This window comes from Cryptomeria japonica, chromosome 10 (assembly GCF_030272615.1).
Source record: "Cryptomeria japonica chromosome 10, Sugi_1.0, whole genome shotgun sequence".
In the NCBI taxonomy this organism is placed as follows: domain Eukaryota; kingdom Viridiplantae; phylum Streptophyta; class Pinopsida; order Cupressales; family Cupressaceae; genus Cryptomeria; species Cryptomeria japonica.
Window position 1 is genome coordinate 228115179 of NC_081414.1, and position 16583 is coordinate 228131761.

Genomic DNA, 16583 nt, shown 5'->3' on the forward strand with positions numbered 1-16583 from the left:
TTAATAATTTATGTATATGCATGTTTATGTATAACCTAACTATAGGTGCATGTCTGCAGACATACATATCTACATGTATATACATATAGATATACATATACATATACACACATATAATATATAAAAGGAAAACTGTAGCATGAAATAACTCAAAATGCCATTAGACCGACAAAACTTGGAAGGCTTTAAGCCCAAATCCATACCCAAGGCTAGATTTGCTTTCCGTGCAATGTAGGTAAAGGTAAGTTCATAAGATTACCACCTACATTCAAAGTTGAATAACTTTAGCAATGGGAAGCCAGAACTGAAATCCGAATATTTTGTAAACGTCTAGTGTAATCTTTGTGGCCAAAGCAGACCTACTTGTTTCTCTTGCATCCAAACCATGCTTCGTGCTTGCTAAAAGCAGTTCTTATAGGCCTCACTAAATAGTTTATATTCTTAAGGCGAGGGCTCTTATGTTTCAGCAACAAGGCATGAAGCTAGTTTACATTCACTGCTTAGTTCAAATCATTCTCGGCAAGTCCTGGTCCTCATGACAATTAAAGTGAAATGGCAGACTGAAAGAGATTCAATATAAAAATTAAGATAATTGCATTCATTTACTTCAACAGATCTATCAACTTTACATCAATTGTTATCTCCAACAGCAATCCAAGCCCATTATAAAACTCTCTTTGAAAATTGTGATTTAATCCACCTTAGTTCACATGGTATGTGGATTCCCCTTGTGTTTTTTTTAAGTGGGTTGACCGCTAACAATTCAAAGTTTTTAAGCTTTCCAATGGAGCTAGATTGTGATTCTATCTCATCATAATTTCTTAGATATTTCTTGTACATCAGATTGCAGTTGCCTTTCAACTTGGTAGTGCTAATTCATCATCTAAACATACTTAGATTGCAGCTGTCTTTTGATGTTTTCCCGTACCTAGAATGGAAGTTCTTAGATATTTCTTAGACATCAGATTGCAATTGCCTTTCAACTTGGTAATGCTAACTCGTCAATTAAACATACTTAGATTGCAGCTGTCTTCTGATGTTTTCCCGTATACCTAGAATGGCATTTATAATGTCAGGCTGAAGATCAAAGACAAAAACTTGGCATCTTTTGGCCTCAGATGTTTTATTTTATTTGTTCCAGCCAGACAATCTTCAGTTATAGAGAGAATTATGACCCACAAAAATCAATGGCCATTGTTATAAAAAGTCCATTTGATGGGACAAAAAAACAGGAATCAAATTTCACATGAAAAGGGAAGGAATTGCTCAGACTGACCAGTAATAGAAATCATCATATAAGCAATAATATGGACGTATTATGTCAAGGGGTAATCACTTAAGGTAAAACAGAAACAGCATAATCTATAGAATGCTTTTAAATGTAAAGCTCCAATATTCCTCCCACACATATCATCCAAATATCAATGACATTGAAGGAGAAATTCATTGCATGCAAATGAGTTCAAGTACTTATATATCCTCTTAAAGGAAGAATTTTACGTCAACGAAAATCTCTGTATTGTGTAAAAGCTTCTAGCAAAATGTTTCCACACTAAACGAAACCAGAAAACACTAAAACGTGCCTTAAATATTCATCCAGCTGTACCACAATCGTGTATGTTCATTAAGAGTTTCTCAGAGCACCTTAAGAGTATTCTGCACTCTAATTAACAACATTTGATATTCCTTTTCTTAGATTTTTAATAGATAAAAGTTAAAATTCAACTAAACTATACCTGAATGTACAAGGAATAAGATAGGTCAAGTTATAACACATTTCCATATGAAACCCTTCAAAACCAGAAGGTTAACAAGGAGGGTTTCTTATATGCAATAAGATTCTCGCTCTCCAAGATGGCCACTGAGCATCCAATACTCTTTCCGGAGCTGAAATTGGTCCTCTAGTTCACTGGGCTGATTCCAAAATTGTTATCCTAATCTGCACTTTTTCCACCTTTGACATGGCTTCCTTTAGCAACTTCAGATCTGTTGCTCCTGCAAAGGTGGATTTTCCAACTATATCCCCAAGATACCTTGGTGTTAATGGTATGTCAATGGTTATATGATATCATCACAATTCTCAGCAACATGGATTATTCCGTCCTTTATATCTGAAAGTGCTTTTTGAGAATACAGATACTGTACAATAATTATAATTGATTCGACCCTTTTCCATTGCCAATAAAAGTGCTTGGTCGACAAATCCAGGAATAAGTAGACCACTTTAACTCAACACAAAGCTTTGCTTCTATAGTATCACAAACACTAAAATACTACTCCAACAATGATATTGTATTCTTAGGTAAATCATTTGGTGGTTTTCCTGTTGGCACAGGCCTTTCAGTAGCAGGAAGGGGTGCTGAAAATCTATCTTTTTCCAGTTCAACTTTAGAAACTCCTGGAGGATTGTAAGATCTAGGTCCTCCAAATGGACCTTGAACAAGAGGCTTGTGCGTTCCTACATTGGGCACCAAAGATGGCCTAGCAGCCAAATTCTGCAAGAATGCACTTGATTTACCAGTAAGAAACCCTCAGGTGTCTTGTGGCAACAATTTAGCATTACCTACTGAAGGCTTTAAATCTGGTACTTGTGTACCTCCTTGACCAGTATTTCTAACAGGGGATGACACCAAAGCTTCAGTTTTACTGCCGATTTGACTGCGAGGAAACAATTCCCATCCATCAGGATCTATTACAGACATACCTGGCATCTTGCGAGTTCCAGGCATAGCAGACATTCCAGGCATTGTTCTCCCTGGCCGTCTAACACTAAGATTGCTCCCTGCATTTAAATGAATGCCAGGTGCACCACACCCATTACGAATGTCAGATGTTCCAGGCCTTAAACCTAGCCTTTGTTCAGCTTTGGAATGAATTTCATTTAAGGTTTTTGCTTTAATCTGCAATTATCAAAATGATGGCAAGTTAAAACTCAATACGACCGATGGATTGACCAAAAAGAATACAAAAAGATAATCACTGAAAATCGGCAACAACGTAAATATAAAGGAAGATTGGAAACAACCTCTTCACATTGAGGAATCCACTTATTAGCACGTAAATCTAAAACATCACCAACTGTAGACCTCATTCTAGACACCAAGTGAGGATTAACAATCTCTTCACATTTTGGAATCCATTTGTTAGCACGCAAATCTAAAACATCAAGAACCATAAACCTCGTTCTAGATGCCAAGTGAGGATTATTACTCAGCTTCTTCATCCGAGCAAAATGATTATCATTGATGATACATGACTGAGGGTTTTTCTCAAGCTGTTTTCCAACTGTATTGAACAACAGGCAAAGAGCCTCCACATTCTCCTCAGCTAGAGGAGATTTAAAACCCTCATCTAATAATTCCTGTTTCACAGATAATATAATGCAACAATAATGTCATTTTTCCTTTAATATTTTACTCATTCCTGTTTGCATAAAATTCTTTAAAGATGTGCTTCTGGTGACAGCTGAATACAACTTTTAGAAAAGAAATTGGTAGACAAAACTTTACTATTCACAATGGTCTAATGAAATGAATAAGGATTAAGGGCAAATCATACTACATATGATGTTACTAAGAATGAACAAGTGTATTAAGTTAGAAGCCATGGAGGAATATGAGATTTTTGTACAAACCTGAACACAGTGATGAACAAGTTTTTCAGGTAGCAGATTTTGCTTGAAAAGCTCTCCAATAAGCCTTAAGTTTCCCAAAGTGCGAAGCTTAACCATCCTCTCCTTCTCTTGGTGTTCAGCTTCCTGCTCTGGGACTGTTATCTGTTTGGTCTCAGCCCACAAATTATCTGCACCTTCAAATGTTTCTTGGCAATTAGTAATAAAAATCCGCCTGAAAGATATAGGTTTTCCATCTGGATCATCAGAAGGGAATTGGGGTAATGCAGTACTCAGATCCTGATACAATATGGCATACATGTGGTAGAATGTTGGTTCCAACACTGCCTTCTCATATATAAGTGATGTCACTCCCTGGCAATGAAGCATACTCTTGTTAGTCAAAACTTGTTCAACTAATGCAACTGAGTGTAAAACCATAAAATCTTTTTGCAATATAAGGAAACTACTTCAGAACTTAACAGAATAGAGATAAATAATATTCTAGAATGGAAAGAACAAAAGACCTGCAGAATATCTGCTGTGGTAATCTCTACATTTATAAGTTGCTCCTTAAGAACATCATACATTACTGGAGTCAGCTTATTGAGTATCCTGTGTAACAAATACTATTTAGACATTCACTTTAAATATTGCCCATAACTTATTACAATAAATCAGTGTTTCCTGAGAAACTAACTATATAACAGAAAAAATTGTATTTGTTAAATCATTGTTGGAAGAGCTATCATTAAAATTTTACTCGAGTGTTATCACTTATCCTTGTGCCACAAATCAGCATTTCCAGAAAAGGTCTAGAGCAAAAAGAATTATGAAATGTTACAACTAAAAAATATGACCACAAGGCTCACCCTCTAACAGTTTTGAGAACTTTATCCTTCTCCGATAATGCCCCCCTATTGACAGACCATGGAACGGCAGCCTTTATTAGAGCTGGAGCCGGTGCCCTCTGTAAAGATATAATTTTTATGCAAGTGTCAGAAGTGAAATATCCGTCTAATAGCTACAGACACCACATCAGTTTACACAAGTTAGAGCCACTCTACTCTGATTTTCTATACTTCTAGGACTATAAACAAAAAGCTTGAAGGTTGTAGCATTCAGCCAAATAATGGAGAGGAGAGAGGACCTAAAATAAAATAAGATTCCACCACAGGGATATGGAATCACATGTCAAGCAACAGCTTGAAACTAAAAAACAATAGTGATACCAAGAAAGGGAAGGCAACCCATAAAGAACAACAACATGCTAAACAATGTATTTACAAAAAAAAAAAGATTTTGCTAACATAAAAAATGAATTTCATCCTGATGACTTCCTCATTGGCAAAGCCTCGTACATACAGAATGCTAATATAACTTACTTGACTTGCATTATAGTCAATTTGATAATACCACTTTCAAACTCAACACATACAATGCACCTCAACAATATTAGACATCGTAAAATTTAACACTACAATATTTTGGTATTTACACCTTACATAGTAACCCAAACTGCCTCATGCATCTCAACATACTACCAAAACATCATAATTTCTAGAATTAGAGATAACAATTTTGAGTCACACAGATACGCCAATGCAAAGCCTATCTTAAGTGTCTAAGCCTTAAGGAGCTATTGAAGATTCAAGAGAGGGAAGAGAACATTCTCAATATTTCTTTCAAAATAAAATATCATCCACGTATGTTGTGGAGGTGTACCCTATAGTTTTTTATCCCATCTCGCATTGGTAATGTTTTGGAGACATTTTCCTTGTAGTTTTTGAACCCACCCCCACAAGTAATGTTTAAGGGATGTAGGGACAGGTCATAAACCACCCCCTACCATCCCCCAATCCCCCCAAAAACAACGCACATCCCTTGCCTTGGTACCCCCATTTCTCCATTTCCTATAAGGGGCATTTAAGGAATGCGGTGATGCCTAAGAAATTTCAAAGCATCCCAGTTAGAGCTGGGGATGTCATGAGATGGCTAGCCATCCCTGAGATAGTTGTCCAAGCGTGCCTTGACCATCGCAAGGATGGTTAGCTGTCTCTATGGCCCAACAACATATAACTTCATTTAAAAAAAATACAAACATTTTTAAAGAAAAAAAGGGGTGGGTGGGCCCACAAGGACCCCCACCACTAAATCTAATTCACCCCTCAAAACAACCAAAATAATATATATCTAATTTTAACATTCACAAACTTGTGTTGAAGAGCAGCAAGAGAAGAAAAACTGTAAAGGGAGAGGGCAACAATAGTGGGAAGAAGACATTAGGGCATCAAATCCATTACATTAGAGGTAAGTTCTTCATCTTACATTTGTTTCGCATTTTAATTTTTTTTTTTCAGATTTTTTAACACACAGGGAGGGCATTTTGATTTGATTTGATTTTATATCGGAACTTGCAACTCTCTTTTAAATTCTTAACCAAAAAAATCCATGAGAAATAGTGAGAGTAGTGATAAAGAAGAAGGTGAAGTTCAAATGCAAGAAAGAAGTAGAGGTAGAACTTATAGAAGTATGGTAGCCTGTAATGTCCCCATTTGGGATTTGCCTTGGGTTTAGTCCTGAGACCACAATTTTGACTTGAAGTGAGAGTTGTAATATGATAATAAACATATTTTTATCAGAACTGAATACATTTTATCATAATTTTTAACTTAAAATTCTAAGAGCAGTTTGGAGGATAGAACTTATCTTGGTAGTTTTTCTGATTTGAGTACTTGAAACATATTCCACCCTGTTGTGAATTTTTGCTGCTTGTCTGAGCCCTTCAGATTAGATTAAAAATAAAATAAAATCTTCCCCAAATCTTCTATAAGGTCTTCCAATTCTTAGCACAAGATAACCGAAATAACCTCTTTCAAAGGTTTGCCATAATCTCCCAAAATGACTCCCCTTAAAATTGGTGTACATAATCCATCTCTACCCCCACTTTACTTATCAAAATGATCCTTTATGTTTTCTCTCTCTCTTAGAGACGTGCCTGTTAGAGTAGACGTTTCTTATAGAAAGTTTGTGATTTAACGTGTATGACTTTTCTAAATTAAAATAATTTAAACAGTCTTCACTTGCTCCTTGTAATTGTACCTTAACATCCTCACTTACAAATCGTATATTTCAACCATAGACACACATTGCAGAATTACAATTCTTATCGAATCATAATGAATACACACATTATCGTTGCTGTTCTTTATTATGTATTTCTTTATATTAGTTGGCCTGATTACATACAATCATCTATTCAATGTTTCGTTTGTAAATTGCAGCATACAAATGCTTACCAACTACTTATGGGATCAGCTAGCATATTAATCTATTCTGCGATTCAATTTTCTTATTGACGACAACTCCATCAATACAATCTTTCCATCTCTTTGGGAGCATCCTCTTCTAGTTGGCAGTTTTAAGCATCAATCCGCCACCTCTCATATCTATTAACAAATCACTGTCTTATTAAATCGATATTCAAATTAGATTGCCACTATGCGAATTTGGCAATATAGAGACTTAAGATAGATGATCACTGACTGTCCTGGTAAAGTCCATCTACTTCTTTGCGAATCACTACATTTTCTTTGGTCAATCGGATACCATTTGATCATCAAATTCTGATCGGTCACCTTAATGTTTGCAAGTCTAAGTCATTAAGCACTTTGTTGTATTGTTTCCCCTCTTATCGTATAATTGAGACATTGTATTAATACCCATTGTTGTCTTCTTCAATCCCCCTGTTCCTCATAATGATTCGCTGGACCTCTTAATACATGTGTTGCTGATGTGATGGGCTGTATGGGAAGGACGTGTCTCCTCCTTATTTCCAACGGTGTTTTTTTTGTTTAGGAATAACTAAGGTTCGTAGCCTCTTAAATATTATGGCTAACATAGCCTTATTAAATATTATTATTAATAAATATTTATTAATGTCAGTCAAATATTATTATGTCTCCATATCTTAATCGTACCTTTCCTTGTATGTTTTTGTTGCAAAGGCAGACAAACCTGACATGCATCAGATTTGGTCTGCCACTGTTTATTTAATATTTATTTAATAGTAATTAATAGTGATTGCAAATTAATATTTTATTTAATAATTTATTATTATAGAGATAAATGGTTATTCATTATTTTATAATATATTGTTGATAGAAATAAATGGTTGATTAATCAGTACTAAATAAATGTTTTGATATTTAATTTAATTTAATTTTTATATTTATTCTTTTAGATTTTAATTTTAATATCATTATTTATTATTAAATTATATTTCGAAGTGGGGACATCACATAGCCACTATGGATTCTTCAAGAAGTGGGAGTGTAGCAGGGCCAGCAAGTACAAACCCATTTGAATGTACTTTCAAACTCCTCAAAACTAATAAAAAAGGCCCATTTAACCCCAAGACACCTCTTACAATTTGCATGACTAATTGACAAGGATAAAAAAAATAAAGGAATGGAGTATGGCTATGCCATTTGTGCAAAAAAGATTATAAGGGCAGCTATATGAGAGTTTATTGTCATCTTTTGTGGATAGGTGGTCAAGTGATAAAAGGTTGTGAAAAAATAACTCCAGCTGAGAAGGCTGAGGCAATAAAATTGCATATAGAGGGGGAGGCAAGAAAGAAAGGAATTCCATGGTAGAGTTCACAACCTAGTGTGTCATTGCCTACAAGATATGTGGACATTGGAATTCAAGGAGGAGATGGTTCTACGTCTACTAAGGGAAAGAAGAGAACTAGTAGTGTTGCAGATATGTTTAACATACAATCATGAGATGTGGTTGTTTCTTCTATTGCCAAGTTTTTTATACTCATGCCATACCATTTCATCTAGCATGTTGATCATATTTTAAACAAATGTTTAAAGATATGATAGATGTTGGTCCTTCATTTGTTCCACCTAGAGAACATGAGCTACGCACCACCCTCCTTGATAGAGAATATTCCAAGGTGAGTGTCTTGATGGAAGAGATGAGACAAACTTGGATAAGGGATGGATTATAATGTACCCTATTTATAGGCTGTCAATTCCCAAAGGGAAACAAACATTACTACCTACCATGTTATAGTAATTACGAATTAATGACTAGGGTTGCTCATAGTATAGTTAGGCATTGTCCTTATTCAAGCCTAATCTTAATCCCCTTCTAATTTCTAATTCTAGATGGGAGACTTTCTTGTCTAGGGCACGATGATATTGTTGAGGTGAAAAATGTCGCATGCTAATCTCTTTTGTCAACACAGAATAGAATACCGAGATAATCCCAAGTGTCAATGAAATAACAAAGGGAGGTCAAACAAGCTAAAGTTCGTGTGTTATTTTTGCCTTGCACAACCCAAAGTTTATACCGAAAAGGGTAAAGTTGACATGAATGCAAGTAGAGTTCATGATGAACAAAGCATTTTTGTATTTTCTCCCTACAAACGTTAGGCAAACTATCAATAAGGGTCCTGAAGTTAAGTTTGAGCAAGTAAAATATGGTCGTGCGTTTTTTCAGTATGTCTTCACAACACCTTTACGTATACCAAAAAATACGTCGAAAATAGCACTCAAGTGTCAATGAAAGGAAATAATGAGAGAGTCGATTCTAAAACACAGTGCCTTCTTTTCATCGTGCCTAAATATATCGATAAATATCCCCAACCAAACCTGACGAATAATGAGCATAGTAAAAGTAGGGGTCATTTAAGTAAAATTCTCGTGTTTTAAAACAAAGCACATTTTTCCTCATCGTGTCTCAAATGCCGACCAAAACACCAAAATGTTTAAAAGCACTAGCAAGTAAGGAGGTCGAAGTAAAGTTATAAAGTGTTTTATCGTGCCTCAAAGGGCCGATAAAAAAACTGAGCCTCTTAGCAGGCAATGAGTGTTTGACGCCAAGACTCAAACCTAGATAAAATAAGCGAACCAAACTTAGGCATAAAAACAAAAAGATCATCCGAGCAAGAAAAAGAAGTTCGTCCATTGAAGGCTTTGCCATTTTCATGCCTCAAAACCTCGAGAAAAATACTATAAAGGCTCGAACAAGCAAAATAAAGCTCTTAGTCTCTTTAAACTTGAAGCACATTCTTAGCCGAGCCATGCAAATGCAGATCATGTGAATAAGAAGGGTAGGTCTGAGGCAGGGTTTGAATTGTTCAATGCAAAGCACCCCTTTTTTTTACCTCTTCCATTTCACCAATCAAATGCCCAAGAGAAATCCTGCAATAAAGAAAATTCGAAACGCTGCTAGGATTTGAATTTGAATCAAAATTTGAAGGCTCCTTGATTTTCCCCCTCATATGGCTTTATGTCTGCAATGTCCCCTTCTCCGTAGTGATTAGTTCAGTGGTCCATTGGCCTATTACGGAGACCCGTAGGCTATTTGGAAAGGAGAATTAGGGTTCCCAACTTTTGTGGAGTTCTTCTCGAGCTTATTAGGGTTTACCAGGAGGGAATTCTTCAATTAGGACTATGGTTTCCTTCTGAGTTTTTCATGAGCTCCAGGGTGGCATAACATGCATTTGATTCTTTGGTGAAGTGAGAACTTACTATTTTTAGTAAGTTAGGGTTTGGCTGTTTGGATGATGTTGTCTTATTGAGCTTTCCAAGCTCTTTCTTTGGGTGTGAAGATCATGTTTTTCGGAGGAGTATTCCATGACTTACTATTTTTAGTAAGTGGCAGTATTGAGCAATTCTATTTTTAGCAGTTTGGACAAGGTCTTGTTCATGTAGCAGTTCAGTGGTCTTCATTGCTCAGCTTCATCCTAGATTTTGTTGATAATCAGTATTGGAGTCACAAGTGATTTAATTAAATATTTTTCCTTATCCTAAAGTTTAATATTTAATTATTTTATTACTGATTAATGATATATTGGGCGACTTAGGAAAAGACATATTTATATCTAATATCAATGTTATATTTCCCTAAGTTAGGTGTTAAAATTTGGAGAATGCATTAAGTTATTGTTGAAGACTTAGACTAGTTCGAACTTGTTTAATTATTGGTTAAAATGCAACTTGGGCGCCCACCTTGGGAAATGGAATGAAATGTCATTTGGACGCCATATGTTAGTGAAATGAAATGAAATTTGGAGAGGTGAATTTGTGAGCATTTACATTTGAATTTCAGAGGGAAAAAACTATAAATACAAGTGCTTGGTCTTCCATTTGGATATCTTGAAAAATTGCATCGTTATGCTGCCGGTTTGACAATTGAAATCTGAGCTTCAAAGTGAGCCTTCCTAGCTAAGTGCAGTTTTGTACTTGCAAGACAGTACCTAGCTGTTTTACCTGTCCTTTCAGTGATATTTGCGAGTTTGTTGAAGTGTGGAATTGTTGGTTCTGCAGTAGTTCGAGTTTTGGTGTGTTTCCAGGCTGTTGGGGAAGTCATGGCTGTAAGTCTCTGTGTGACCTCCTGCTTCTTCTGGGTATTGGCTCCTTGGGTTTCAATGTCCTAGGCGATTCTTCCTGTAAGTTTGCATTGGTTTTTGTGGTGTATTGAAATTTATCTTGCAAATCGAACTTTTGCTTTGGTACGCCCTATGCTGGAGGTGCTTTGGGTTGTGTCTTGGGTTTGGGGCATTGTTAGTTGATGTTTATCTATTCTATCCTTATCGCCTTCTTTGTATCTTTCATTTGCATCTAGTTTGGGGGTTTTCCGTTGTGTATAGAGAAAGATATGAGTGATTTGGTGGGTTTTCAGCTTGCTATTATAAAATTACAGATTTCCAGAAGTTGGTGTTTGGGCGTGCCTTTCGTAGTGTAAGTAGGTTAGTTGATTTGGGAGTGATTTGGGGTGTTTTTGGGTGAGTTTGGAGAGAGAATTGAACATTTCTTAGTTTCTTCAAGCTACTGGTCTGCGTGTTATTGATCCTAGGATTTCATAAATTCATGTTGAAGGATCTTTTGGGAGTTAGTAACTGTTTGAAGAAATTTATCAGCATTGGACAACATTACTTCTCTATTCTATCTCTCTATTTTATATTGTAAGGTTAAGTAGTAGTACTACTAACCATTTCTGGATTGTAAGCATTCCCGCTGGAAAGTGGAAGAGGTTGGCTTGCCACCTATATTTTGATATTTGTTATTTAGTCCTCCTACTGCATAAGTGGTTGAGTGATATTTGTTTGTAATGGTCCTCTTGCTGCATAAGCGGTTGAGTGATGTTTATTGTAATGATCCTCCTGCTTCATAAGCGGTTGAGTTGAGCTTGTTTGGTGTGTTCAATCCTCCTGCTGAAACATTGTGGTTGAGTGATTCGTGTTTTGGGAGTGTTGTTCTCTTGGCCGGTTTACCGCCAAGCTTCTTGATTCACCCGATGGATAAGCGGAAGGGGTTGGCTTGTTGGCCATTATTGTATTCAACACTTTGATAAATTATTACTAACGATCCCCTACTACCATATGCTCTCACCCTCCCAGTCTGGGCTCTCGGTGATCAAAAGGTGTAGGGTTCCCTTCAGTTGTTTGGATTTCATTATTCTAACCCTAACAGGTGATTGGTGTGATTGTAATCTTGCTATCGAAAAATTAAAAAAAAATTAAGGGGAATATTACAATGTCCAACAAGGTTAGCAAGCGTCGGAGGTTGAGATAGGAAGGCACTTCAAGTGTTTTCAAGCCACAAGAGAAGGGTGTCCAGTAAATGAAAAACACATTTCCAGGAAGCAAAGGAAATGGCCCCAGCTGAAACATCTGCAATAAGCTGAACATTTCAATCATTTCCAAGTATGCTTTTAATTGTTAAAATCTTGGCGAATGAGTTATATTCTTTAAATGATAGTGAAATGTTGCATTTAAAACCCAAACCGATACCCTAGTTAAATAAACACCTGAGTCTACACATCTCAAAGTTCATTTAAAAATCAAACCCAAACCGGGACCCTAGTTAAATAAACGCAGCCAAACAATGGAGAAATTCAATACTAAAACTTTAAAAAGTTTCTACTTGGCAAAATTTTCGGGATTCACATCATAGGCAAAAATTTTAAATATTGTTTTCATCAGGCCTCCAAATACCGAAAGTTTTTTTATACTTTGCTAAACATTTTAAAACTTGCAAAAGCATGCCAAAACCAGGTTTTCCAACTTTACAACAAATTTTGAAAACTCAAACAGCAGATTGCACCTTTCCAAATGCCATTTTAAACCTCTGCTGAAAATGCTGTCATAATGTTACTTTGCTGATGATTTTTGTTACTAACGCCGTTATTGGGCACTGCTAACCCCCATTTACGCATTTAAGTCTTGTCGTAATTCGCGTCCTAGTGTGCAGGGTAGATGCCTCCCAAAGTGTTTGACCCCTTTGAGGCACTCTAAGTACCAGGAACCTCTCAGACATCTAAAGATTGAGAACCCCCGCAAGCTGGAAAAGATGAAATACAAATATCAGGGAACACTCCTAGACTCTAAAGTTCAAAGCAAATGGGATAATGTGGGCGTCACAGATTTTGGGCATATTGACATCCAACAGTTTAGGGATAGGATGTATGGTCCAGGTCCCCATTGGAGGGCTAATAAAATGGTGGAAAGCAGGATAACACAAGGGATTCCCACATGCTATTCAAAATTATGAGCTAATTGTAGAAAGCTCCAAACACTACAAGCCAGACTACAGGGTGGTGTTTGTGACCGACATGGTAATAGTGGATTTCACCCCTGAGGCCATTGTAGAGGCTTTCGACATCCCCGTCCATGAAGATGCAATTGTAGTGCAAATGGAAGAGGCTCAAGCAATGTATGACCAAAATTCCACCAAGTGTAAAAATAAGATGAACGACAATTGGTTTAGGGAAGAGAGGCCCCACAGCTCTAGGATCCTCAAAAAGATATATAGAAGCGACTTCAATGAGGAATACGGGACATGGTCACCCTTCTCAGCCGTGTCATGGGGCTGCCCCACTCCAATATGTTTGAGGAGTGGATGTTCTATTACACAAAAGAGGTCTTCGTGGGTAAGCTCCGGCTAGACTGAGCACAAATCATCAGTGACAACATACATACACAACTAGTACATCTTGCAAAAAAGAAGTATTTCACCATGTCCTAGGTGGTGTACATGTTTGCACGACATCCCAGGTTGTTGGGATTGATCCGCTTAAGCGACGTTGGGAATGGGCCCAATCAGAAAAAGGTAAATGACTGCTACCCTCAATTCTACTTCTACAACATAAGCCAGAGGGAGAAGAATAATATAGCATATGCGGAGGGTCAATATGAGCGGGTGAATGATGCCTTTACCATGAGCATAGTCAAGACTATGCAAGAAGGACTGCAACAAAGGCTGTCCAAATAGGTGATCCCATTGGTGAAACAGTATGGGACATGGTTTATCCAGTTTCCTAAGTTCTCTTATTTGAGAATCCCAGGGTTTAAAGGCTCCCCATACCGACTCCCTAAGTACCCCACCGACAAGATGATGCTCTTGGAAGTCGCTAGGCAAACAAATGCAACAAGAAAGATCCTCAAAGACAAGAAGGTTACAGGGGTCTCATTCCCAATGAAGATTGGAGACAATGATGTGTTTCTTCAAACCCCTACACAAGCTAACCAATCTACTGAGGAACTGGCCACATACTGCTTGCAAGAGCATTCTTGTAGGGCAAGCTTTGATCCTATAGGGTTGGGGTGGAAAGTTTATGGCCGTCACTACAAGCACAAGATGAACGTGGAAGATTACTGGGCCAGCTGTAGTGACGATTTTGATGTCTGCGGGAGGGAACGCTCCAAACTCAGCTTGTACCAAATCAAAACTTTTGAGTACGCCCGGTTCCCAAACCAACTAGATGACCATGGGGACTGTGTGTAGTATCAAGCCTCTGATGTCGAGAAGGATCGCCCTCCTGCCTTGATTAATTGGTCTCAAGATCCTATCACCAGCTTGGAGGTGATAATGGAAGGACCTAGGAGATACACTAATGCCTAGATTCATCAACGCATTGAGGAACTAACTCATGATGAAGTGCAGTTCACTTACAACTTGATGGGAGACCTTGAGTCTCAATCATCAAAAGAAGCGGAGGCATCAAGTGCAACATGGGCAACAGAAGGCGAAGAGGAGCCTAAAAAGAAAAGGAAAAAGGCAAAAGCCAGTAAGGGGTCAAAAGCATCAAAGAGGTCTAAGAGCCAATCATTCAAGGCCCCCACTCGTAAGAAGCTGACAATAGGAAGACCATTTGCTGCTACCTCACAAGAAGATTCTACCGCTGTAGAAGATGCAATCGAGGTGGAACGACAACCTACCCCTCCTATGCTACAAGCGGATTTAACTGTCATTGAGACAACAAACCAAGAGGAGCCCAATGTGCAGCAGCAAGAAGTGAAAATCATTGATCTAGAAGGGCTCAAAAAATCAGATTGAAGAAGGGGAAATCAGGCCCAATAAAGAGGATAAAGAGGAGGGAGATAAAGATAAAGATAAAAATGAAGATAAGGAGGATGACAAGGATGGAAATCCCCCTAGAAATGAAGAACAACAAGAAGTTGAGGTTCCCCAGCAATTAATAAGTGAGGTCGGAAAAAACTCAACCGTGGGAAGAGAACAAGATGCTGATGGAAATCAACTCTTATCCCTAGTTGACCAGCCAAGAGCAGAAATAGAATCAGGTGCAGCTTTAGGAGAGCAAGGCAAAGAAGTAGCTATTACTTCAGGCCAGTCTGTCCCTCTTACATGGTTGCATGCCCGAGCTAAGAAGAAAGTGGCAGTGAGGCCACCTATGAGTCTTGAGGATTTATTCTCTCGAATAGGACAGCCTCAAGTTAAAGAGAAAAATAAACCAAGGACCTATTCAAAGGTAACCAAGGATGCTCGACGAAACTGGACAATACATATTGCTGCCCCGCCAGAGGGCGAATCAGCTAAAGAAATCACGCTTGCTGATTATAGTGTTGTGTCAATCCCAATGGGAAAGCCGACCAAGCAGCAGGAGGTGTAGGAATTTAGAGAGTCAGTGGAGACAATGTTGAGTCGGTTGGAAAAGGTGACTGCAGAGAGGGATATGTACAAGGTTTGTGTAGAGTAGGCTGAGGGATACATTGACTACCTACTTAAGTCACTGCAACATATTGATGAAGCCTATGTTCCTCCCGCGACACTAGCATAGAAGACAACCGCTGAATTTGAAAGGATAAGAGCCTCAGACAAGGTAATGTGGGAATGGTTCGAAGAAGTTACAAGAATGGGAAATCAAATACTCCAGAATGTGATTTTCCTGGAGCGGGACATAGATCAGACTACCCAAGCAATAAGTTCCACTAAAGAAAGACTCGAGAAATTAAAGGAGGTGGTTAATAATTCACTTCCAATCATGAGGGCCTTATTCTAGACTTTCCCTAAGATCCCTATAGGCTAGCAAATTATTGAGCCTCATGAATTCAGCACCTTCGCAGACTAGTACCAAACTCTGAGATTAAAGAGTGACATCATGGACCTCATTGATTATGGATGGGAAGAATGTGAAAGTACCCTGGCATGTGTTGGAACTAATTGCACGTAGCTTTTGTAAAGTCTAATCGATGATTGGAGACCCAAGATGGGGTTGAACAAACTGAAAGTGCGCTCGAAAATGATGGGGCTCCATATACTAGAAATGACATGATATTTGCCAACCAGTTGCATCCAGCAATGCGGGGATACGAGACCAACAAAGAGGATTGGGAGCTGGAGGTGCAAAGGGCAGAAAATCACTATAAGGATATTATCTTCCGAATCAACAACACACCTACGCCCCCTGCTCTAGAGATAAGAGATGTCTACTTGAAGTTTCAAGGATATGTTCGGGCACAACGGTGTTGATTTTATACTTTCAGATTAATGTAAAAGTTAGAAATCAGAATTTAGTTTCAAATTAATTTGTTTGTTGTTAAAATTTAGAGATTTCTAGATCTAGGCATAACATAGAAATGAAAAAATAAGAACAAAACACAATTACCCTGGGAAAACCTCCTAGGAGAAAAAACCCAGCCAGAAAAGATCCT

General features: G+C 37.7%; 1 protein-coding gene across 1 annotated transcript in view; it reads right to left on the bottom strand.

Moving 5' to 3' along the window:
• Nucleotides 1-1559: 1559 nt before the first annotated feature.
• Nucleotides 1560-16583, bottom strand: part of LOC131077808 (eukaryotic translation initiation factor) — a 139796-nt gene continuing 124772 nt past the window's right edge. The window contains exons 4-8 of the mRNA XM_059213215.1: nucleotides 4483-4580; nucleotides 4138-4225; nucleotides 3635-3985; nucleotides 3026-3361; nucleotides 1560-2900 (exon numbers count right to left, since the gene is read on the bottom strand). Coding sequence (XP_059069198.1) covers nucleotides 2532-2900; nucleotides 3026-3361; nucleotides 3635-3985; nucleotides 4138-4200 — 1119 coding nt within the window. The 5' untranslated portion in view covers nucleotides 4201-4225; nucleotides 4483-4580 and the 3' untranslated portion in view covers nucleotides 1560-2531. The remainder of the gene's footprint in view (nucleotides 2901-3025; nucleotides 3362-3634; nucleotides 3986-4137; nucleotides 4226-4482; nucleotides 4581-16583) is intronic.